This window comes from Coregonus clupeaformis, chromosome 19 (genome assembly GCF_020615455.1).
Source record: "Coregonus clupeaformis isolate EN_2021a chromosome 19, ASM2061545v1, whole genome shotgun sequence".
Lineage (NCBI taxonomy): Eukaryota > Metazoa > Chordata > Actinopteri > Salmoniformes > Salmonidae > Coregonus > Coregonus clupeaformis.
In genome coordinates this window covers 40,554,813-40,580,306 of record NC_059210.1, presented here as the reverse complement: position 1 = coordinate 40,580,306, position 25,494 = coordinate 40,554,813, and the positions used below count along the sequence as shown (strand labels likewise).

Genomic DNA, 25,494 nt, shown 5'->3' with positions numbered 1-25,494 from the left:
CTAAACTTAACCCTAACTTTAACCCTAACCCCTAGCCTAGCTAACGTTAGCGAGCTAGCTAACGTTAGCCACCTAGCCAGAATTCCTAACATATCATACTTTTGCAATTCGTTACATAACATAATACGAATTGTAATTCATAACATATCATACGAAATGGGTGATGGATATCCACAAATTAATACATACCATACGAAACGTAACATATTATACTAACTGATTTGTCTCGGCTTTATGTACGGAAAAATACGAAATGCTCTGAGACCATGTTGCAGAATTTGGTGCATGCTAGACAGCGCCACTGTACGGCTGTCAGTGGTTGGAAGAGGCGCAGAGTCAGAACATAGGCTACACAAGTGGTGGTGGAGGGAGTGAGTGCATGCTTACGTACTGTATAGCAGGCTACATTATCAAAGACCATGCCAAGTAAAGCTGGGGCAGCGACAGCGTTGCAAGATTCTTGTCGATTGTTTTTAGAATCTACGCATTGTTACGCTTAACAATCGGGAACGAACGTCAAGATTCGGAAAAAATGCTATTTGAGAGAAAACCCGGCGTCTCTCATTCTCGTATGCATATGAGAAAATCGTCGTGGAGGTCATGTGTCTTATTCGACGAAGTGGCAATGTTTAGAGCTTGCGGAGGGGCAGCCCTTTGGAGTCTTGCTGTATATTTACAGTAATAGTTTGTCAGATGTAAAGCATAGGTTGAAAGAGAAAATAGACAGAGACCGTGCGTCAGACACGTGCTGAATGTAGCCTACAGGGGCCGGTTACCCTCTGAATTTATTTTCTCGCTGTAATACAAAGTAGCGGCTCCAAAGGATGCAGGTGAAAAAACAGAGGGGTTCAGACAGTAGTACTGGAGAGGGTACCCGTAAAAAGTCATCATGCTTCTCAAACATCAAGATATTCTTGATATCCGAATGTGCCCTGATGTTGGCACAGGGCACTGTTGGAGCCTACCTGGTGAGTGAAACATTTAAAGCTGTGTCATTATGTCTGTGATGTCTCTCATGAGAACATCTGTCCAGACGCAGGTTTCATATGCATTCTAATACTTTGGGCTATTTTATCTTAGCTATAACTCCGTGCCAGTACTGAGCATGTAAGCAAAGTATCTGTCATGAAACATGCAACAGCTATGACATAATGAGATACATTTTAACCGGTTTAAGAAGGCTTGACATCCACCGGTGTTTTAAATACGCGGAAGCCAGTGCCCATACAAAGGCTAGCCTACATGTGGACTCAATATTCAATTCGAAACACATTTTAGTCTGGTTGAGGAGTTTAACCTTGTCCATATGTCCACAGAAAACATAGCCTATTTCCCCTCCGTCAAAACAAAACTGTTAATGATGGTTTGCTCTCCTAATGCCGCACCTAAATAATCCAAGTGCCCAAAATAACACTCTGATTCCGTAGAGGACAAAAATTAACAGGTGACTTGTTAGTCTATGCGGCAAAGGGCCCCTATAGCTGTAATATACATGTAATTTACTGCAATAACACAATCTATTGATGTAGTTAGATCAGTGAAATTGTAGGCCTCTACCTGTATTATCAGAGTGCCAGTCTTGAAAGCAATGCTATCTTGTTTAAGACAAGCCTATTCTATTCAACTCTTTTATCTCATGTTCACACGTGATGCTTCTGATATTCTATAGGCCTACTGGTTGAAGCTTTTAAATCGTTTTAGTCCTAATAGGTCCTCCTCACGAAATATTTTCTGTACTCCCTTCTCAAATTCAGTTGTTTCATGGTGATGTTCAACAGTTCTCCTATGACATGAAACAACAAATGGTGGATGAGTGAATTAATTCCTTTATAAACTCAGCAAAAAAAGAAACGTCCCTTTTTCAAGACCCTGTCTTTCAAAGATAATTAGTAGAAATCCAAATAACTTCACAGATCTTCATTGTAAAGGGTTTAAATACTGTTTCCCATGTTTGTTCAATGAACCATAAACAATTAATGAACATGCACCTGTGGAATGGTCTTTAAGACACTAACAGCTTACAGATGGTAGGCAATTAAGAACATTTAGGACAATAAAGAGGCCTTTCTACTGACTCTGAAAAACACCAAAAGAAAGATGCCCAGGGCCCCTGCTCATCTGCGTGAACGTGCCTTAGGCATGCTGCAAGGAGGCATGAGGACTGCAATAAATTGATGTGGCCAGGGCAATAAATTGCAATATCCGTACTGTGAGACGCTTAAGACAGCACTACAGGGAGACAGGACGGACAGCTGATCGTCCTCGCAGTGGCAGACCACGTGTAACAACACCAGCACAGGATCGGTACATCCGAATACCACACCTGCGGGACAGGTACAGGATGGCAACAACAACTGCCCGAGTTACACCAGGAACGCTCAATCCCTCCATCAGTGCTCAGACTGTCCGCAATAGGCTGAGAGAGGCTGGACTGAGGGCTTGTAGGCCTGTTGTAAGGCAGGTCCTCACCAGACATCACCGGCATCAACATCGCCTATGGGCACAAACCCACCGTCGCTGGACCAGACAGGACTGGCAAAAAGTGCTCTTCACTGACGAGTCGCGGATTTGTGTCACCAGGGGTGATGATCAGATTCGCGTTTATCGTCGAATGAATGAGCATTACACCGAGGCCTATACTCTGGAGCGGGATCGATTTGGAGGTGGAGGGTCCGTCATGGTCTGGGGCGGTGTATCACAGAATCATCGGACTGAGCTTGTTGTCATTGCAGGCAATCTCAACGCTGTGCGTTACAGGGAAGACATCTTCCTTCCTCCTGACATGACACTCCAGCATGACAATACCACCAGCCATACTGCACGTTCTGTGTGCGATTTCCTGTAAGACAGGAATGTCAGTGTTCTGCCATGGCCAGCGAAGAGCCCAGATCTCAATCCCATTGAGCACGTCTGGGACCTGTTGGATCAGAGGGTGAGGGCTAGGGCCATTCCCCCCAGAAATGTCTGGGAACTTGCAGGTGCCTTGGTGGAAGAGTGGGGTAACATCTCACAGCAAGAACTGGCAAATCTGGTGCAGTCCATGAGGAGGAGATGCACTGCAGTACTTAATGCAGCTGGTGGCCACACCAGATACTGACTGTTACTTTTAATTTTGACCCCCCCTTTGTTCAGGGACACATTATTCCATTTCTGTTAGTCACATGTCTGTGGAACTTGTTCAGTTTATGTCTCAGTTGTTGAATCTTGTTATGTTCATACAAATATTTACACATGTTAAATTTGCTGAAAATAAACACAGTCGACAGTGAGAGGACGTTTCTTTTTTTGCTGAGTTTAGTAGGGTATTTTAAGTCACAAAGGGGTATGGTATGGTGGGCTAGTGCCACTTCCCAGGGAAATCAAAGATGTAAATTGAAATGCTTTGGCCTTATTTGGAGTGGAACATGTTATCTATTCTGTGCCACTGTTCCACAAGCTTCCTCCTGACCATGGGAACAGTGTAGCCTATGTGGATGAGGCATGAAGTTAAATGACCCCAAAATAATTGAGTGGAATGTTTTCCCAAGTACTTTGTACTTTGTTTTTTTCAATCTATTTTATTCTATTTTTGTAACATGTTGTTATAACATGTTTCTTAAATCTATTTAGATGGACTAACTTTCTAACACTACATGCTTGTGAACCAAGTAAAGTTATTGTCAAATTGGGCCTACAACCAGCAGTCTTCAACCTTTTCTCTCTGACTTGGATGGAACATTGCACACATTTTTCTGTGATGTGTCTCTCTGCTATGTACAGACTCGTCAGTCACAGTGGAAGGAATGGGTCTATCAGGAGTCCTCTGTGTGATAATTGGTCTAGTTATGTCTCATTTAATTGAATGTAGTTGAAATGGAAGATGTCTCATCTGCAGCAGTGACTGCAGGGGACTCTGATGGCTTTTATACATAGGCAGTTATAGCTTAGCTTAGCTAGAATGTTTACACCTACAGTATAACTACCATTTAAAGCCCTGTCTCACTTTGACTATGTAAATGTTTTCAACTACACTTTTCAGGAGGTTATTCTAAAGAAGGTTAACAAATCTTGAACTAATAATGGTATACCTTACACTGGTGAGTAAAGATTAGCAAATTATGGATCTGAGAGGGAAGGCCATGACAGGCCCTCAGCCATGCTCTATCGCTGTTAGCACAGGTAGTCTCTTTCACATGGCATCTGCTCCATTTGCATAGGCTGGAAACCAAGCTCCAGCTAAAGGGACAAGCTGATAACCCTGTTATGACCTTATTAGAGGTCCTCCTGTGTCGGAGCTATTGTTGTATCCATGATAGGATGAGGCAACTTAAAGTGTGTGCTGGCAGCCAGGGAGACAGCCTGGAAGTCATGGGTCATGGCCTATGCTCTTGCTCTTGCTCTACGTTAGCAGCTTAAGATGGACTCTTTCCCAGGCAACACAGGCAACATAGTCTCTGGGTAAACAGCCAGTGCACATACCTGCATAGACAATTACTCTCAACACTATGGGGTTGTGATAGGACTGTCAGCTTCCCTAGTTTCATTTTGAGAATGATCTGGAAATGGTGTATAAACCTACCTTAAGTTCTTAGTTCTCGGAAATTCAACAGAACTCTGTGGTTTCAGCCTATGTTGAATGTTGTGGTGATGAGTGACAGTGGTGAATTTGTTTGCTGTTACGTGCTCCATCTACGCATGGCAAAATAGGCTGAACTATCTATGTACTTTATAATTTCCCCTGCATATATTTGATTTTCAAACCCAGCTTTAGTAGTTGATTATATTAATTCTACACTAAGTTTTTCCAGACTTTAATGTGTTCAGGTTAAGCTATAGTTAAAGTTTGGTGTTACTACCTTGCCCTCTCCAATCTTGCAACTTGCCAAAACCTAAACTTTTGGAATTAGACAGGGTTTTGTAAAGGCTTCTGAAAGACACTGAATTGTCCTTTTGAAAGGGTGTCTAGACAGCATAGGAACCTGAGACGCACTTCAACTGTTTTATTTAGCAAACGGCTGTAGTTATGTCTCAAACTGTGCTTACACAAGCCTCATCCGCTGGTTAAAAAAAAGGATGTCTGTGTGGGGCTTGGCTCCTCTCATTCTGGACAGGTGAGGTAATGTTGAGGCTAAATAGTCACATTGTCCATGAAAACACAGCCAGACAAGTTTGCATTGTAACCATGCTGCAATAAATAAAACAAACTTTCCTGACTGACTGTGTTTACTTTTGAGTTCAAGATTCCAGGTGTATCTTTAACTAGCTTTCTGTAGCTGGAGGTACTCATCTCTCTGCAATGTACACAGTCTATTTACATAACATAGACCTAACTATAAATATTTTTGTCAATTATTGAGTCTTGAAATGCTGTATCTGTTAGTAAAATGCTTTGATGGCAGAGTGCATGTACACACGTGGAATTTGGGGGGCGGGTGCTCTTCTAAATTCACTGCACTTTTCTGAGCTCGCTAAGCTGTCACTCCCACTGGTGCCCGAGTCTAGTCTGGGCAAGAGATGACATGACATGGTCTGCTTGGCCTGGCTGCCATTCCTCTGCTGTGGTGTGGTGGTGAGGTGGAGGTTCAGGAGTATGTGCTGGTGTCTGCTGAGTGCTGAGTGCTGAGAGGTCCAGCTGTGCCGTCAACAGGTTGCATTGGCTTGACATGGGCTCTGAGGACAGGAGCAGATGGTGATGTTTCCAGCCCAACTCTTCTAGTTTCCAGGATTGCTAGGAAGCCACGTTACACTCTTTGGAAACTCAGATGAGGCTGCAAGCCCATTTTGGAGACACATACACACATAGCATCCCTATTGCTGAGCTGTAGTTTTAAGAGCATAAACCATTGTATAATGATAGGCCTTGTACATAGGATGACTGAAATCACTACATTGATCAACCTGTGGTCGTGTTCAAATGTAATCAAAGTGTAGGTAGTTGTATTAGTATAGTTATTTCTCAGTCACACCTGCCATTTAAAGTAATTTAAGTCACTTTGTAAAGTCACAGAGCGAATATTATTTTTCCTACTGGCAATGGCATCCTTCTTTACATTAGCTGTTATTTTCCTGTCCCCACGGCTCCTCAGAGGAGTTTAATTTAGCATGTTAGCCTGTTGGACATCACTCTGGGAATGGAACAGGACCATGCCCTTTCAAGGACATTTTGGGACACATCTGAAAATGTGACAGGTGGGATATGGCTCAGCAGTTGGTTCCCAGACATTGAAACCCACATAATTTTTTATGAACTCTAGAAAATACTCACCAATTTCATTTGAAGGGAGAAGAGGATGCTGCATGCAAAATGTGATACATCTGAGGATCCACTCCTTTGAGAAGGGGCAGCCTATTATACTTCCTGCAGAGTAAAGCCCCGTTTCCACTGGCACTTAAAATTAGGGCCAAATTCGAGATGGCTCGAATGGAATTCTCAAATTAGAGCCCAGTCAGGGGAAACCCGGGCCAGCGCAGACCATTTTCACAACAGGTGCCAGCTCGATTAGAATTCGGGTTGGTGACGCTGTTACTATGCAACCACCAGCTGATCACTACTGGATGCTGACACCACGTTTAGCTAGCTCATCTGGGCTTGTTGCTGTTAACTAGCACATGGACAAGCAGTACTGCATTAGTCAGACATTACACAAATTATCACCATAGCTGGATCCTTCATTCATTTTTGCACTACACAATAAACTTTTATGAGAACAGTCAGCCCTCGAATGCTAGCTACCTAACGTTAGCTAGTAAATCAGACTTGATAAAAGCTAGCTAGCTAGCTAACATTAGCTAGCAGGAATTTTAGCTGGCCAGGTCGTGAAAGCTAGCTAGCGACATCATATCAAACCTGTCGTCTGGTTTGCTTGGTTAGCTAGCCAATAGTCAATGCCATGGCAAGCAAGGTAGGAATTAAGCTAGCTAGCTAGCCTGTTATGCTAGCGACGAAGCTAACCATTTAGCTAGCTAGCGAGCTAACGTTAGCAAGCTAAAAATCTTTGCTAACTACATGGCTCTGAGTCTGGCTGGCAGTGGCAGGATTATGGGGTAATGTTAGTTACAGCATGGTGAGGGTGAATACAATTATTCAACATCTTGATAGCTAGCTAGCAACATTAGAGAACCAACTGCACAGCCATGGCTAACTAGAAACATTACATCATTTTTAATTTCTGGAGGCAGTGGAAACCCAATTTGAGCTTTACCACCAAGGCCAGCCCAACCGGGGTTGACTTCAAATAGCCAATGGAAACGGGGCTTTTGGGTAATTTTCCCTCTTCTTTATGGTAGAGCATTTGTGTGTATTCCATGCATTTCTGTTTCAGTCTGGCCTTGGTGTTCCCATGCATCATTGTAGCCTGTACAGTGTTGATAAAAAGGTGTGGGTGGTTGGTCTTGGGTTCTTTAAGAATCTTTCTTCCCTATTAGTTGTGGGTGTTCAATATCACCAACTAGGAGGCAACCGGTGCAGATAGCTGGGCTTAGACCACATTCCTGTCCCAAAAATAGAAGACTGGCCAGATTTACCAAGGTCATTGCTATCAAACAATGTACTGTCCTCCTGAGCCTGTGTGAAGTTGGTCTTTAACATTCAAGTTGTGTGGAGATCAATTTAATCATTATACGTAGTTAGGATCATTATACTTAGTTAGGATCCTATCTGATGAACTGAAATGCATTCCATAATGTCTGACTTCCATGTATTTTACCAACAATGGCAGACGGGAGACAAAATCCCCTGCTGCCCCCAACTTCCATCTAGAGACAGTGTTATGCTCTTATCTTTCACCTGCGTTAAATGCTGCACCATTAACTCAGAGAGAGAGAGAGAGAGAGAGACAGAGAGAGCGTGCGTTTGGGGAGAATGCACTTTCAATAAAGCAATGGGAGTAAGTGATGCATTGCCCAGCTAATCAAAAACAGGGCTGGATCTTGGCAGAGAGGGGATTTTACTCAGAGTTCAATGAGAAACATCTGAAAGAGGTCTCACTGTGAGTCAGTATATCCAAAGGAAAGGGATTATTTAAAAGGGCACAACCTCAATAACATGGTATTTTCATAGCCATGTTATATTTCTCTAAACTCTCTTGCGGTGTGCGTGCAACTTGATTCAAAATTCCAGTGTGCAAACAATATCTAATTTCTTCTCTCATTTGCATATACCCGACATTTGGAAACCCTTTGGCACGTTAATCCTTATAATTCCAATATCTAGTGTTTTATGTAATTATTTTGTATTTCATTTGGGAGAATCACATCTTTCAGAGATGTTTAGTATAGAAACATGTCATTTGTCTTATATTAAGTTGTTTGTTCTGTAATAACCAAAATGATACAGTGAGGGAAAAAAGTATTTGATCCCCTGCTGATTTTGTATATTTGTCCACTGACAAAGACATGATCAGTCTATAATTTGAATGGTAGGTTTATTTGAACAGTGAGAGACAGAATAACAACAAAAAAATCCAGAAAACGCATGTCAAAAATTTTATAAATTGTTTTGCATTTTAATGAGGGAAATAAGTATTTGACCCTCTCTCAATCAGAAAGATTTCTGTGTCCCAGGTGTCTTTTATACGGGTAACGAGCTGAGATTAGGAGCACACTCTTAAAGGGAGTGCTCCTAATCTCAGTTTGTTACCTTTATAAAAGACACCTGTCCACAGAAGCAATCAATCAGATTCCAAACTCTCCACCATGGCCAAGACCAAAGAGCTCTCCAAGGATGTCAGGGACAAGATTGTAGATCTACACAAGGCTGGAATGGGCTACAAGACCATCGCCAAGCAGCTTGGTGAGAAGGTGACAACAGTTGGTGCGATTAATCGCAAATGGAAGAAACACAAAATAACTGTCAATCTCCCTCGGCCTGGGGCTCCATGCAAGATCTCACCTTGTGGAGTTGCAATGATCATGAGAACGGTGAGGAATCAGCCCAGAACTACACGGGAGGATCTTGTCAATGATCTCAAGGCAGCTGGGACCATAGTCACCAAGAAAACAATTGGTAACACACTACGCCGTGAAGGACTGAAATCCTGCAGCGCCCGCAAGGTCCCCCTGCTCAAGAAAGCACATATACAGGCCCGTCTGAAGTTTGCCAGTGAACATCTGAATGATTCAGAGGAGAACTGGGTGAAAGTGTTGTGGTCAGATGAGACCAAAATCGAGCTCTTTGCCATCAACTCAACTCGCCGTGTTTGGAGGAGGAGGAATGCTGCCTATGATCCTAAGAACACCATCCCCACCGTCAAACATGTAGGTGGAAACATTATGCTTTGGGGGTGTTTTTCTGCTAAGGGGACAGGACAACTTCACCGCATCAAAGGGACGATGGACGGGGCCATGTACCGTCAAATCTTGGATGAGAACCGCCTTCCCTCAGCCCGAGCATTGAAAATGGGTCGTGGATGGGTATTCCAGCATGACAATGACCCAAAACACACGGCCAAGGCAACAAATGAGTGGCTCAAGAAGAAGCACATTAAGGTCCTGGAGTGGCCTAGCCAGTCTCCAGACCTTAATCCCATAGAAAATCTGTGGAGGGAGCTGAAGGTTCGAGTTGCCAAACGTCAGCCTCAAAACCTTAATAGCTTGGAGAAGATCTGCAAAGAGGAGTGGGACAAAATCCCTCCTGAGATGTGTGCATACCTGGTGGCCAACTACAAGAAACGTCTGACCTCTGTGATTGCCAACCAAGGGTTTTGCCACCAAGTACTAAGTCATGTTTTGCAGAGGGGTCAAATACTTATTTCCCTCATTAAAATGCAAATCAATTTATAAAATTTTTGACATGCATTTTTCTTGATTTTTTAAATGTTATTCTGTCTCACTGTTCAAATAAACCTACCATTAAAATTATAGACTGATCATGTCTTTGTCAGTGGGCAAACGTACAAAATCAGCAGGGGATCAAATACTTTTTTCCCTCACTGTATGTCACTTAACCTTAATTCAGAATGTAGGACAAATTATTTTATTTTTCTCAATGTTTAGGCCTACAGTCTTGGTTACTTGGTTTTCAATGGCAATTGTAAAGTACTGCATGCATCTGAGATGTGATTCACTATACCAAAAACTGTAACCATGATCCATGCCGTATTTATTTAATTGCTATTTGTAAGGTAGGTGTTTTCCCCGATGTTCCAATTACATACTTCTCAGCTAGTGTGAAAACAATTAGGCTTTAAGCCTGGTAATATTTCAGCCTCGTAATGATAATACCCTGTCATTTACGAAGTTAATCAGTTATGAGAAGTTAGTTATGATTGCCGTTTATGAGCAACATATTTCCTCTGCTGTTGCTTTCTCAGGTGAGTGTCCTGACCACCCTGGAGCGACGATTCAACCTCCAAAGTGCCGATGTGGGTGTGATCGCCAGCAGCTTTGAGATTGGCAACCTGGCTCTTATCCTATTCGTCAGCTACTTCGGGGCCAAAGCCAACCGGCCAAGGTTGATTGGCTGTGGGGGTATCGTCATGGCGCTAGGAGCTCTTCTGTCAGCACTGCCAGAGTTTCTAACCAACCAATACGAGGTCAAGCCAGGGCAGACATGGAGGACTGAGGTGGGCAGGAATGGGTGTGCCAACAGTACCAGGAATGGTGGGCAGTATATAGAGGAGTTGTGTTCCAACAAGGCAAACACCAACATGATGTACCTGCTGCTGATTGGGGCCCAGATGCTGCTGGGGATTGGAGCCACCCCAGTTCAGCCCTTGGGCGTGTCCTACATAGATGACCATGTGAAGAGGAAAGACTCCTCTCTGTATATAGGTAAGTTAGTTAGATGCATTAATACACTATGGGGATACGTTACTACACTACAGGGATACGTTAATACACTATAGACCAGATTTACTACACGCAGACTCCACTTCACACGTCATTTTAATTAGGAAATAAAACATAAAAGGTGGACCATAGAGTTTAATGAAGGTTCAGGAGGGAAGGATCTCATTGTGTCATTGTGATCCTCCATTTCTATTTAACCTTCAGTTAATAGAAATGGAGGATCACAATGACACGATGAGATTTTGTCAAGGTGACAGAGACATTTTGAGGGATAATTCCCCTGTAGCTCAGTTGGTAGAGCATGGCACTTGCAATGCCAGGGTTGTGGGTTTGTTTCCCACGGGGGGCTAGTATGAAAATGTATGCACTCACTAACTGTAAGTCGCTCTGGATAAGAGCGTCTGCTAAATGACTAAAATGTAAAAAAAAAAGACATTTCACTGCAATATGTGCTCTTTTTTTCTGTATTTGAGTGTGCTACTCTGTAGCTCAGCTGGGAGAGCATGGCTCTTGCAATGCCAGGAAAGTGGGTTTGATTCCCAAGACCATAACTGTAAGTCGCTTTGGCTAGAAGCGTCTGCTATATGGCATTTAGCTATTATATTATATATTGAAATAATATTTAAGAGAAGGAGATTGTTATCACACTAGCATTTCAAAATCTATTTGTTCCAGTGCCAAGAGGTTCATAAGACTACCCAAATTGACCCATCTGTATGGTGGAAGGACAAACAGTGGTTGTGTTTGTCTGCTGATCACTGCCGGAAGGTGCAGTGTGTACACAGCCCTGCCTCTGAGTCAATACAGCATGAATGTATTCTCTGTGTTGTGCTCAGTCTTTCTTTTGTCCCCAAGCACAATCTGGCCCATGTGACTGCCAGGTGAGCAGATCTGTGAGGGGTTTATTATCTCCATTACGTTTGTGCTGGAGTCACAGTCAAGTGCTGATGCCTGGGATGAAACAGGAGCATAAAAGTGCAAAATGTCTCCACTCAGCTGGCTTGCGCTCTCACACAGGCATTTGACCAACTGCTGACGTGGCTTTTCAAGGTTTAACAGTGCATTCAAAGCACTTTATGAGCTAACCTTCAATAGCAGATGATTGTGTGCAAATGTACTGTAAGGATACTGTCTCTTTGCAGTGCCTTACTGCATATTTGAATATATTTCACTGATGTTTGGTAAGATATACTGTGGTCAGTCATCCCAACAAACATCTCAAAATTAGGGGTTGTCTGGCTTTGATGTATTTGCTCTGCTGATTGTAAAGACCAATGTATTGACAACACACTAATGTTGTTCTACCTTGCACATTGAGCATTCAGTATATGTGTGTCATGAGCCCCCCTTGTATAACCACAATTAAATCAAATCAAATTGTATTTGTCACATGCGTCGAATACAACAGGTGTGGACTTTACTGTGAAATGCTTACTTACGAGCCCTTTCCCAACAATGCAGAATTAAAAAGTAAAAAATATATAATAATATAATAAGACAAAAAAAGGAAATAGTAACACAATAAAATAACAATAATGAGGCTAAATACAAGGAGTACCGGTACCGAGTCAATGTGCAGGGGTAGGAGGTAGCTGAGGTAACATGTACATGTAGGTAGGGGTACTCCCGAGTGGCGCAGTGGTCTAAGGCACTGCATCGCAGTGCTAGCTGTGCCCCTAGAGATCCTGGTTAGAATCCAGGTTCTGTCGTAGCCGGCCGTGACCGGAAGACCCATGGGGCGGCGCACAATTGGCCCAGCGTCGTCTAGGGTAGGGGAGGGAATGGCCGGCAGGGGATGTAGCTCAGTTCGGGGGTTATGAAAAAACAAACAAACAAACAAAAATATATATATAATTTTTTTTTAAAGTAATGTATGCACTAACTGTAAGTCACTCTGGATAAGAGCGTCTGCTAAATTACTAAAATGTCATGTAAAATGGGTAAAAGTGACTAGGCAATCAGGATAGATAATAAACAGAGTAGCAGCAGCGTATGTGAAAGTGTGTCTATCTGTGAGTGTGTGTGTATGGCGTCAATATGCATGTGTGTGAGCATATGTAGTGTGTGTTGGAGTGTCAGTGTAGTATGTGTGAGTGTGTGGGTAGAGCCAGTGCAAGCATGTCAGTGCAAAAAAAAAAGAGGTCAATGGAGTCGTAGACACCGCCTGGTATAGAGATCCTGGATGGCAGGGAACTTGGCCCCAGTGATGTACTGGGACGTACGCACTACCCTCTGTAATGTCTTGCGGTCGGATACCAAGCAGTTGCCATACCAAGAGGTGATGCAGCCAGTCAAAATGATCTTGATAGTGCAGCTGTATAACTTTTTGAGGATCTGAGGGCCCATGTAAAATCTTTTCAGCCTCCTAAGGGGGAAGAGGCGTTGTCGTGCCCTCGTCATGACTGTGTTGCTGTGTTTGTGTGTTTACACACCATAGCTTTGTTAAATATTTATTCTGATTGGCTGAAGGGCGAAAACAGGGCATGTTACATGACATCACAGCCTTTAGGCTAAATGCTGGCTGCTGGTTAAAATCTGCTGCTATAGGATTAGGATATAGGAATTCACAGTCATCTCACAAGTCGAGATGAAGCAAAAATCATGTTTATGATTGCAACTCGCTTTAAAGACCTACAGTTGTCAAGGTGACAAAGATACATCCTTGAGGGGTAATTGGACATTTCCCTGCAACATGTGCTCTTTCTTCTTTCTTTTGGGGAGACAAGGTCCATCCTGATACATTCACAACATTAGTAATGGGGATGACATTTGTTAGTGTAACACTGATGTGTTGGTCAAACTCAAGCCAAAGGCCTTCAGTGTCTTGCATGATCTCAGGCCAACAGCATATACCTCCCCAACTTTCATTCTTAGTCCTAGCTATTTTTCTTAGTGTGCTCTGCTTTGTCTAGAAGCAACAGAAACAAACAAGCACAGAACAGCTTTGACGTAAGTCACAACTGCAGCGCCTTGTTAGCACTGTACAGTAGGAAGTGGACTGATTAAAGTTAGGCAGGCATAGAGGGAGATTTGGTGCGGTTCTCCTCATAAGCTGCAATGAGAGTTGGAGGAAAACAAACGGTGAGCATTAGAGAACAATGTGGTATTGAGTTGGGAGCATGTGCTCAGTTGATCGTCCTAATCCCCATGCTGCGGGCATGTCATGTGCTTGTAACAGCATGAATGGAGGAGATTGTCTGAATCTCTCTATTATTTGCTGCAGCACCCCCATGAAAAATCAGAATATATACACTACCGTTCAAAAGTTTGGGGTCACTTAGAAATGTCATTGTTTTCGAAAGAAAAGCAATTTTTTTGTCCATTAAAATAACATAAAATTGATCAGAAATACAGTGTAGACATTGTTAATGTTGTAAATGGCTATTGTAGCTGGAAACAGCAGTTTTTTTATGGAATATCTAAATAGGCGTACATAGGCCCATTATCAGCAACCATCAGTCCTGTGTTCCAATGGCACGTTGTGTTTGCTAATCCAAGTTTATCATTTTAAAAGGCTAATTGATCATTAGAAAACCCTTTTGTAATTATGTTAGCACAGTTGAAAACAGTTGTGCTGATTAAAGAAGCAATAAAACTGGCCTTCTTGAGACTAGTTGAGTATCTGGAGCATCAGCAATTGTGGGTTCGATTACAGGCTCAAAATGGCCAGAAACAAATAACTTTCTTCTGAAACACGTCAATCTATTCTTGTTCTGATAAATGAAGGCTATTCCATGTGAGAAATTGCCAAGAAACTGAAGATCTCGTACAACGCTGTGTACTACTCCCTTCACAGAACAGCGCAAACTGGCTCTAACCAGAATAGAAAGAGGGGTGGGAGGCCCCTGTACACAACTGAGCAAGAGGACAAATACATTAGCGTGTCTAGTTTGAGAAACAGACGCCTCACAGGTCCTCAACTGGCAGCTTCATTAAATAGTACCCGTGAAACACCAGTCTCAACGTCAACAGTGAGGAGGCGACTCCGGGATGCTGACCTTCTAGGCAGAGTTGCAAAGAAAAAGCCATATCTCAGACTGGCCAATAAAAAGAAAATATTAAGATGGGCAGTCTGAGATATGGCTTTTTCTTTGCAACTCTGCCTAGAAGGTAGAGAAGCAAACACAACGTGCCATTGGAACACAGGACTGATGGTTGCTGATAATGGGCCTCTGTACGCCTATGTAGATATTCCATAAAAAATCAGCCGTTTCCAGCTACAATAGCCATTTACAACATTAACAATATCTACACTGTATTTCTGATCAATTTTATGTTATTTTAATGGACAGAAATATTGCTTTTCTTTCGAAAACAAGGACATTTCTAAGTGACCCCAAACTTTTGAACGGTAGTGTATGTATTTTTGAGAGATAATTTTTTTTCCACAAAAGAAGTGCACTGGGCCTTTACTATTCCTGTATTAGTGGACCGATATAGCTGTCTGTACAGGGGGCATATATAGCCCCCCAAAAAAAAAACTAAAAACATAATCGCAGCACCCCCAAACATCCTACTGTGGCTATGAATGTATTGTGTGATTATTCATGAAACATTATACGCTGGGAACGTACACATTGTTACAGTAATCAGATAAAGTTGTACTTAAGTTGTGTTTTGCAGTATTTTTCCTCTGCTAAATATTTTTCTAACACTTTTGCGAGACACTCCTGATTCAGCATGACAGCATTGACTTTCACTGCCTGGTAATCACCAGTCTCAAAAAGCTGAAATAGATACTTCTGTATTTTCACATACAGAAATATATTCTTTTTGATCAATGCAGAACAAACACACCCATAGATACATTACTAAAGAAAAATCACCCCAACATACTGTACCTGCCTGGGGAGGCTGAATATGTTGTTTTAAATGGGCTTAATACATCCCAAAGGCCCATGATATGAAGGTTAATAGCTGGTGTTATGGTAGCCTAATTGATTCTGTATGTTTAATGACTAAAACAGACACTGTCAGCATAGTGATTACCCTTTAGCCTCCTAGTCCGCCATCAGTCTGTCCCTTACAGAAAAATCACATGATTTCACGTGAAATTTCACATGTGAAATCATGTAAATAAGTGTTTTAGGAAAACTTCATGTAAAATTCATTTGATTTTTCCGTAAGGGGTCTGTCTGTCTGTTTTTCGTCTGTCCGGCCTGAACAATTCCACTACATGCCCGCTATGGGAGATTTGACTCCTATGCATTACTGCTGTAAGCATATCCTGAAATAACAGCCTCACATACTGTCCATGAAATGGATGGAGCAGTGCAGTGCATTTAAATGGCATAAACGGTTGACAGAGGAGGAAGAAGTGATAGTTGACCTATAGGCAGTCAGAAATAGAGAGCAGAACTACAGTATACAATATGATCCTTGTGACAGGTGATGAAGACGTATGCGCTATTTGAACATGTTAAAGAAAACTGCTTGTGAAAGGGATCACTGTGTTCTCACTCTGACACAATCAGGTTCATACTGTACATCAATGTGTCAGGAGGCATGAATATTCATCTGCAGCTCACAGTAACGCCTCGCCTCATTGTATAGTGCAGTGAGACCCAGGGTGTGAGGTGAAACTGTGGTGATTAGACTAATATACTACTACTATCACACCATTGGTAGAAGTCTCTGCTCAGATTTATGTTCTGCTGTGATATGTTAATTTCTAAATTATCATCATCACAAGCTTTTGTTGTTGATGGTGATGTGATGATGATGGCAGACACCACCTATAACATGCATAATATATTATTGTAAATGGCCCTCCTGTAGCTCAGTTGGTAGAGCATGGCGCTTGCAACGCCAGGGTTGTGGGTTCGATTCCCACGGGGGGCCAGTATGAAAAATTTATGCACTCACTAACTGTAAGTTGCTCTGGATAAGAGCGTCTGCTAAATGACTAAAATCTAAATAGCCAATGGTATAAACTCTTCAGGTAATGGCAGTATGACATCAGTGGAAGGCCTAGCCTGTGTAAATGTGAGAGTGGACTGTGGAGAAGAGAGCAGCAGAGCAGTGGTCTGTAGGAGTGAAGCCATAATTACAGAGTGAGGCAGGAATGCCAACCAGCCAGCCATGAGGTGGGTCTGAGCAGCCCGACTGCACATGCATACCACATGTGAAAAACAACTCCTACTGACTCGGAGACAGGGCTGGGCTGGCCTGGGCAGAAGGACTGGGGCTGTCTCTCCCTGCCACCACACTGTTTACAAAGCAGGACTTATAGTACTAATCAGCAGATAAAACGGATTCAAACGACGTTGGCATTTTTTATATAGCAGCACTTACAGAGGGTTCTCAAACTGACTGACTTTTCAGGAGAAGTAGGCCTGCTTTAAGTCTGGCCACTGCTGATCCAGTTGGTTTTACTTTCAGTTTTGGGATCTGTCACTGTTGAACTTGTGGATGCAGTCATGTTGAGCACTGAACATTGTATTATTTTCCTCAAATGGAATACTAAGGGTTGAAAGGATTAGTCTAGGAAGGGGTGAAATTGCTTCCATCACGACTTGGTGCTGCGGATAAACACTGTGTTTTACGAGATTATCTTGTTTTCCATGTCTAGACGTAGGCACTCAGTTAGGCCAAAGGAAGCAAATATGATTAGAGAGTTAGAGTCAACAGGATCTCCCTCCGTTCCCACTGCTCTTTCACCATCTAGTTTTAATTATGGCTCTTCCCACAGGGCCTTGGGTTGCAAAAACATACTGCAGATACATGTATAGTGGTTTAGCAATGACGCTCCCTCCAAAAAGCATTAGGCCTTAACCCTACCCATCCACCTCTTACTGCTTTTGAGGCTTTTTCCAGTCAGGGTAGTCTCCTGTAACACGAGAGGACCTATATGCAGATGGAAAGGATCACATTTGTTTATTCAGTGTCAATGTATAAAGTGGTTATGATGGGCTCAATTATTGATGTGCTTTTTGCCACTATTGAAAAAGGCTGTATTTCTAGGATCTGGGGTCTGACACAGATGGTTGTTTGATGATTGGAAAAGTGTTATTAGTGCTCTGCATCAGCTAATTTAATATCATATTAACTTCCCAGGTTTCAGAAATGTTTTCCTAGATGTGAGGGGATGCCATAATAGGATGAACATGCTTGGATCTTTTCTATCTTGTCTTTTTAAATGAATGCTTCATGCATTGTCATTGATAAAGATAGGAATAGTGAAAGAAGATTCGAATAGAAGCATCTATCAGAGATGTGGCCTTTTGAAATGCAATTCCAGTTATCGGCACTCTGGTGTTAAACTTTGACGTTTGAGGCTTCATGTACCGACGGCAGCAGTCTGAGGCCCCAGCAGAGCAGAGCAGGAGAGGGGAAGAATGCTCTGTCTGTTCCAGCGTATAAAGTACTCCAGTCTCTCCCTGGCCAACACAAAACTGTGCAGGCACAGGTAGTGCACACACACACACACACACACACAGAGACACTCACACCCGCACATACACACAGTCCCTGGGCTCTGCCACAAAGTCAATCCAAACTATATATGACAGACTAGCTACTGAGGGGGAACACACAAAGGTCCTTCTTTTTTTAATATGGCCGGAGACAAGTGCCTACTGTGGAAAGCCACAAATATGCTATTCTTACCTGATAATTTTTGCAGCCTAAAGCAATTTGCATGTGCTTACTGGCAGACACTCCCACAGTAGCCTCTTACATTACAGTTTCTGAAACTAAAACTCAAGACCTTTACTTCAAATCGTCCTGGGATGAGTCACTTCAAGACATGCCCAAAGAGAAAAAATGTCACGCCCTGACTCAAGGGACTTGTATTTGTTGAGTCAGGGTGTGTATTTTCTGTGTTGGGTTTGTTCTATGTTAGATTCTAGTATTCTAGATCTATGTTGGCCTGTGTGGTTCCCAATCAGAGACAGCTGTCGCTCGTTGTCTCTGATTGGGGACCATACTTAGGCAGCCTTTTGGCACGAGTTAGTTGTGGGATCTTGTTCCGTGTGAGGTATGTTATTTGTCTACCTTGGACTTCACGTTTCGTTTGTTGTTTTTGTCGTGTTGGTTATTCGTTAATAAACATGTATGCTTATCACGCTGCGCCTTGGTCCGTCTCGTTCGTAAACGACCGTGACAAAAAAGGACACGTTAACATACTGTATGATGAACATTATGAAGACAAGACAGGTTTTTGTTTAATTTAACACTTTTTATTTAAAGAGTAAACAGATATTCTCCTGAGATATCAAGTCACTTCACGAGATAATTTCCACCGTATTTACAATATCAACATCAACTACATTTTACCATACATCAACCTACGTTAGCTCTGTTACAAATGTCACTTCAGCTTTGGTTCTGTAAGGAGTCTGCTGTGGTTGTTGCAGTGGCATAGGTCCTCGAGAGACCTGTCAACATTCTGCAAAAATGTTCCGACTCCAAACAGTGGCTTCAGCAAGGCGTGTTTATAAGATACTTAAACTCAGCGCTGTAATGTCATCTTGAAGGATTAGATTCTAAATGGGTTTTTCCATCTCTGCGATAAACTCCATGCTGAGTGTGCCCTAGCAACACCAGTTTGTTTTATTTCAAGACAATAAACAGCATGGATTCATCAACAGGCAGCAGAGAAGTTCTCTTCATCATTGTGTTGTGTGGACCTGCCCCTCCACTAGCCTGACAGCAGGCCTGGCATCACCTGCATAGCTGCATAACTCCCTGGATGGTTCAGAGGCACCGCTATAGTAGATACACACCAGTTGTCAGAGCACAGTGGTCTTACTGAGCCATGCCAATTTGATCTAACTGCTCAACAACAAGCTAGCATGTCTGGAGAGTGCTGAGAAATACTAATACACATGCATTGGAAAATCTAATCATGGAAAGAAATCACATAATGCAGACTTAAATGTAAAATAATGTGTTTAAGACAATTAGACGCAGGAGACCTTGTACCCAAAAGAGCACACAGTCTGGTAAATTACAACCTGTACTACAGTGATTGATAAGTGATAGGCATTATTAAGAGTCATCATAAAATTATACTGGGCGGATAACGTCATTATCATTAGTTGAATCTGCTGTCGTTATTTAAACTTAATGATAGCATTTATCAATGCTGTCTGCTGATGAAGCAAAACAAATGCCATGCAGTGCTAGTGAGTCATCTCCTGTGCCCTGTATCAGTGAAGCAGGAACAGGCTCATGTAGTTTGTAGCAGCTTCCATTTGGGCCTTCCTCATGTTATCCTTCAGTTGTCCAACACTATGGTTATACCAGCCAGTCATTACTGCTGTCCATGGCACAATTCTGTTGTTATGTGTCTGGTTTGGCTGCTCGTAGTTAAACGTCAGATGGTGTCACTACATTTCTTTGTGTGCTGTTTGGGCATCTGGACACAGTATTGCTGTGTACTTGTTAATACACAGATTCTGTATGAGATTAAGGATGAGCTACATTAGTAAGGCCTGTTTCCACTGTATGAACCTGCTTTTTGCTGTTGACCCCGATGTGACACCACATTGCGTGAAGGCTATACTTTCTGAGTGGACCTGAATAAATGACAAATGAGGGCATAAACTTGTCACTCAAGCAGTGATGTCTCAGTGTGCAAACTTTAGCTAAAGGTGAGGGATAAGAGCTATATGGTTTCTTTATTCAAATATGTTACTGTATCTTTATTGATGTCAATATAACACAGCACCATTATCGCCAATGTTTATAGCTATGTATCTAAAAGCTGAGCAGGTCCTTTATCAGGCCTTAGAATGATGCTCTAAAGAGTTGTCTGGGTGCCAGATACTGTCATCTCTCTCGTAGTTCTTGCTAATGCTCCTATCAGAGTCTAGTTAACCAGGAAGTGTTACAGTTAACTGCCCATGTGCCGTGGCTTATCTCTGCTTTGGAGAGTGTGGACCTCAAAGAATTCTTGAGCACATTACCCAGCCTAGAAGCTGCAGTGTGGCTCACGGGTGCTGGGCTAGCCAGATGAGCACCGTGCATCCGCTCCTTCCAGCTGGGCTCACCAGAGAGGGATGTGGAGGTTGAGTTTGGAAGCCTCAAAATAGGTCAGACCTCTGGATGAAGTGGGTCAGTGTTGGATAACAGACGAGGCCCAGAGCCCCAGAGGGAGGCCTTAACACGGTAAAACCAGAGCAGTGTGCTGCCTGCCACCCATGGCCTGCCTCTCAACATATCACTCACTGTACAGTACAGCCCGCCATCTGCAGCACTGGAGAGTAGGGCCAGTGGCCTGGTACACTGCCCATCCAGAGAGACTGCCCCTCCCAAACTACCCTACCCCTCTCCTGCCTGACCCCTCCTCTACCACTCTGAGCCCTGTTACTTTATAGCCTGGGCTATCTGTTTGTCTAAATGCTTAGGGAAGGTAGAGTGGATGTGTGTTGGGCTAGGCAGAGGCTGGTCATCATAACCTCATCATCTCCCTCTCTATCTCCAATCCCTGTGGCCTCAGCAAACCCGTCATCATGCAACCTTTTCAAGGATTCGGTCAGGGGGGGAGGGACAAGGGCATAGGAGGCAGATCATAAACACAACATCAGCAAGCCATTGCCACGGAAATGCCTGTTTGTCTAGCTGGTTCTGACTATTAGATTGAGATGCTCAGCCTTTCCCCTGACACGGCTGTCGGCTCTGGCCCTATGCCTGCTGGGAAGGATGCAGCTGTCAGAAGGCTCAGGCTGATCTGAGAGGCGAGCCTCCGCTCACAACACAGTGACACAGGGAAGTGTTCACAAATGACAGCCCAGAAACTGGCCCTTCATTTTTAGAAGAACGCAAGATCCACACCGTTTTTGGATGCACCGTAGCTGTTCATTTTCTGAGGTTAGGTTGACCTTGTGGTTGATGCTCAAAATGTGCAGATTCACTCTCCTCTCCTGGCATTAGTACAAATCCCCAGCCTCATTGATTGAGTGGTCTGTAAGTAGTGGCTCTGAGGGTTCCTAGGATTACCCAGTAGCATGTTCAGCACTTTATCCCTGTATCAATGCTGACGTGGAGCGAAGGATAACATTGCCTAATTAAATGGACTTGGATCAATAGCGTAGGCAGTGATTATTACAAACAATCAGATGTTAGATTGAATCAACCTTTATTAAATAGCCAGGGGCTGGAGGTCCCTCTCGCTGGTGTCCTGTATTCTCTAGGTTTTCAATGAATTCACAGGAGTTTACTATGTGTGTTTCTCAATATGCATACTACCGTGCTGTGAGCAGGAAAATTAGAGCACGCAGCGGTCGGAGTATGAGTCCAAATCAAAGAATACGAAACGGAGAACGAAGGGCACTTCTTGGATGTGTACTCCGTTTGTACATATTTCAAAACATGCATCTATGCAAGCTTCAACAAAACATTTTCAGGATTGTTGACGTAATATGACGCAACCACATTCACGTCTCATATGTTACCGGACTACAATATTTTATCTTTATACATTAATAAATACATACTGTGTTAACTTTGGCATGTTTTCCTGCCTAAAATATCCACTGTAGTTTGTGGTGATTGCAGGCTAACTGACAAAGAATTGGTTGCTAGCTAGCTACCCACAAATAATTCGTAGCTGACGCTGTCCATCTACTTTTCATAACAACATTTGTATATGTTGTTTTTTACATGTAAAACTAGCTGGCTAGCTAGACTAATACGATTCACATATAGCTAGCTGATAATTATGAAGTTACAAGCTTATGTTTGCTTTATGTACACTGACCGAAAATATAAACACAACATGCAACAATTTAAAAGATTTTACTGAGTTACAGTTCATGTAAGGAAATCAGTCAGTTTAAATAAATTCATTAGGCCCTAATCTAAGGATTTCACATGACTGGGAATACAGATATGCATCTGTTGGTCACAGATACCTTTAAAAAAAAAAAGTAGGTGAGTGGACAGTTTGTGCAGAAATCCTTCGGTTGTGTAAACCCACAGTTTCATCAGCTGTCCGGGAGGCTGGTCTCAGATGATCCCACAGGTAAAGAAGACAGATGTGGAGGTCCTGGGTGGCATGGTTACACGTGATCTGTGGTTCTGAGGCCGGTTGGACATACTGCCAAATTATCTAAAATGACGTTGGAGGCGGCTTATGGTAGAGAAATGAACATGCAATTCTCTGGCAACAGCTCTGTTGGACATTCCTGCAGTCAGCATGCCAATTGCACGCTCCCTCGAAACTTGAGATATCTGTAGTATTGTGTTGTGTGCACATTTTAGAGTGGCCTTTTATTATCCCCAGCACAAGGTGCACCTGTGTAATGATCATGCTGTTTATTCAGCTTCTTGATATGCCACACCTGTCAGTGGATGGATTATATTGGCAAAGGAGAAATGCTCACTAACAGGGATGTAAACTAATTTGTGCAAAACATTTCAGAGAAATAAGCTTTTTGTGCGTATGGAACATTTCTGGGATCTTTTTTTCAGCTCATGAAACATGGGACCAATATTTTACATGTTGCGATTATATTTTTGTTCAGTGTAGTTATCTTGTTTAATCTGTATTGGTCAAAGGTAATGCAGTAGGACGGGAGGGTGCAGTGCTTCTCAAATGTACATTTTTATGCGTTCTCCACACTCGTCCTCACAAGAACGTACTCAAGAGAGCATCCTCGGAGAACGAACTCGGAGAGTGTGGAGCACGATTGTTGCATATTGAGAAACAGCCTATGTTTAATCACTATGTCTCTGAGAAAAAAGATGACCTGATACAAAAGCTGATGAACTGTAGGCCTTTCTATTTTCATTCAATAACGCCTTAACGGTAAAATATTCTGGCCTTGCCTCACCACATTCCGATATCACTTCCACATTTCACTTCCAAATCTAACCCTTTCCACATTACAGATCACTGCCAACCTCTCCCTCTCCATTGAACAAGCTTCACATTTGGCAAACCCCATCAATTTACCCACTTCCTCAGGATTCAGAACAATTAAGATTGAATTGTAATTTGTGGCATATATACCCTTGTCCAAGCAGCTTCATTATATTTCCCTTGTTGAGGAAGGAGGAACCATGCTGTTGGCGTCTCTAGCCTGGTAATTAGGCCAAGCCACCTGCTGAAGGAGCTGCTACCAGCTGCAGGCAGTCACTGATCCCTTTACCCTGCACTGGCTCCTCCTCTCCTTCTATGGGGCAGCTGGGGGCACTCCAGTAAAAGAGGTCAGAGAGCTGCGCCCTGTCTTAGCCTCCCATAGACCGCCAGATGTTTGTTCTGCCTGCCTCCAACCTGCCACCACCCATAAGCACAATGGACACTGTGTGTGTCACACTCAGCCCTCAGGAAAACATCTAAGGCAGCATTACAAACTGCAACAAGGCCAACACAGTAGGAATTAGTATTTTCCCGGAAATCTACCAAGTTTCAATACCGGGAATAATTAATATTTATCCCGAGAGTCCCAAGAGTCCCGGGAATACAGAAAAAAATCCCATTTGAAGCATTTAAAACCAAGATATGGTCACTATGCCAGGGTTCTCCTAAAATAAGATTGTCGCTGCGCCACATTGCCGGCTTGGCTGCGTCACTGTAAAGATTTCACAAGAAGTGAAACTGATATTTAGTAATGATAGAGTAACTCTGATTGCCAATGACATTGTTGTGAATTGCGAAACAGGCCGTTCATAAATTCAGAGCGTTATCATGTTCCTCAATTAATTCAGCGCATTTCAGCAGTAGGCCTAAGCTATCTCGACACAGAGCGCGCTCAGGACGCACAGAGCGCACCCCGAGTAGGCTATAGTATTGTCGAATCATACAAACTTTGTAACGGCAGTCAAACAGAAGCCAAATGACCAAAGTTGCTAAGCTTTCTAGATAACCTCCAACGAATGACAGAATATCTCCTATTTGGCAAAATTGAGTTGATGATAATACAGATAGCAGATCAGCTCATGAATAACGGGGAGATGAAGAGAGGAAATTGTTTAAATATCAAGGTATCGTAACGGGGACCAACTCTGTTGGAAAAATATATATATCTACTCTCATACTGTTTGTTGATCACATATTCTCTACCGAAGCGCTCATATGGGCAGCAATACGAGACAGCGCAGAGAAGCGAGGGAAATGTTATAGCGCTATTTTGACATGCATAGGCAAGACGTGCTTTGATAATTCTACCTATGGATTACAGAATAAAGTTAGGAATTTTCATGCGATATTGGGATTCAGTGGGATTGAGACGATAGGACAATAGCCTAGGCTCTATATAAGACTATATAAGGCTACTACGTGAGTCAATAGATACATAATACACTTGATTTAGGCTACATTATTGCATGCTAAATGTTTTTGATCAGTGATAGATGAGTAAACAAATAAATGAGCCACTTCCACTTGTCCAGCCAGAGATCAATTAACCAAATATACAGACAGAGATTCAGTGAAACAAAATCACATTTATTGATTATCGGACAAGTCACAGGTTTTTGGTCAGGAGTAGGACAGGTTACTACGCGAGTGAAGAGCAAGCAGACTTGTATAACATGCTAGCAAAATGTTCTGATCATCTAATACAGTGCCTTGCAAAAGTATTCATCCCCCTTGGCGTTTTTCCTATTTTGTTGCATTACAACCTGTAATTTAAATGGATATCTATTTGGGTTTTCATGTAATGGACATACACAAAATAGTCCAAATTGGTGAAGTGAAATTAAAAATATAACTTGTTTCAAAAAATTCAAAAAAATGAATAACAGAAAAGTGGTGCGTGCATATGTATTCACCCCCTT

General features: G+C 42.6%; 1 protein-coding gene across 2 annotated transcripts in view; it reads left to right on the top strand.

Moving 5' to 3' along the window:
- The first annotated feature begins 335 nt into the window (after window positions 1-335).
- The window catches only part of LOC121531903 (solute carrier organic anion transporter family member 3A1-like), a 68,176-nt gene continuing 43,017 nt past the window's right edge, over window positions 336-25,494 (top strand). For both annotated transcript variants that reach the window (XM_041837446.1, XM_041837445.1), the window contains exons 1-2: window positions 336-968; window positions 10,290-10,749. In XM_041837446.1, coding sequence (XP_041693380.1) covers window positions 825-968; window positions 10,290-10,749 — 604 coding nt within the window. In that variant the 5' untranslated portion in view covers window positions 336-824. The remainder of the gene's footprint in view (window positions 969-10,289; window positions 10,750-25,494) is intronic.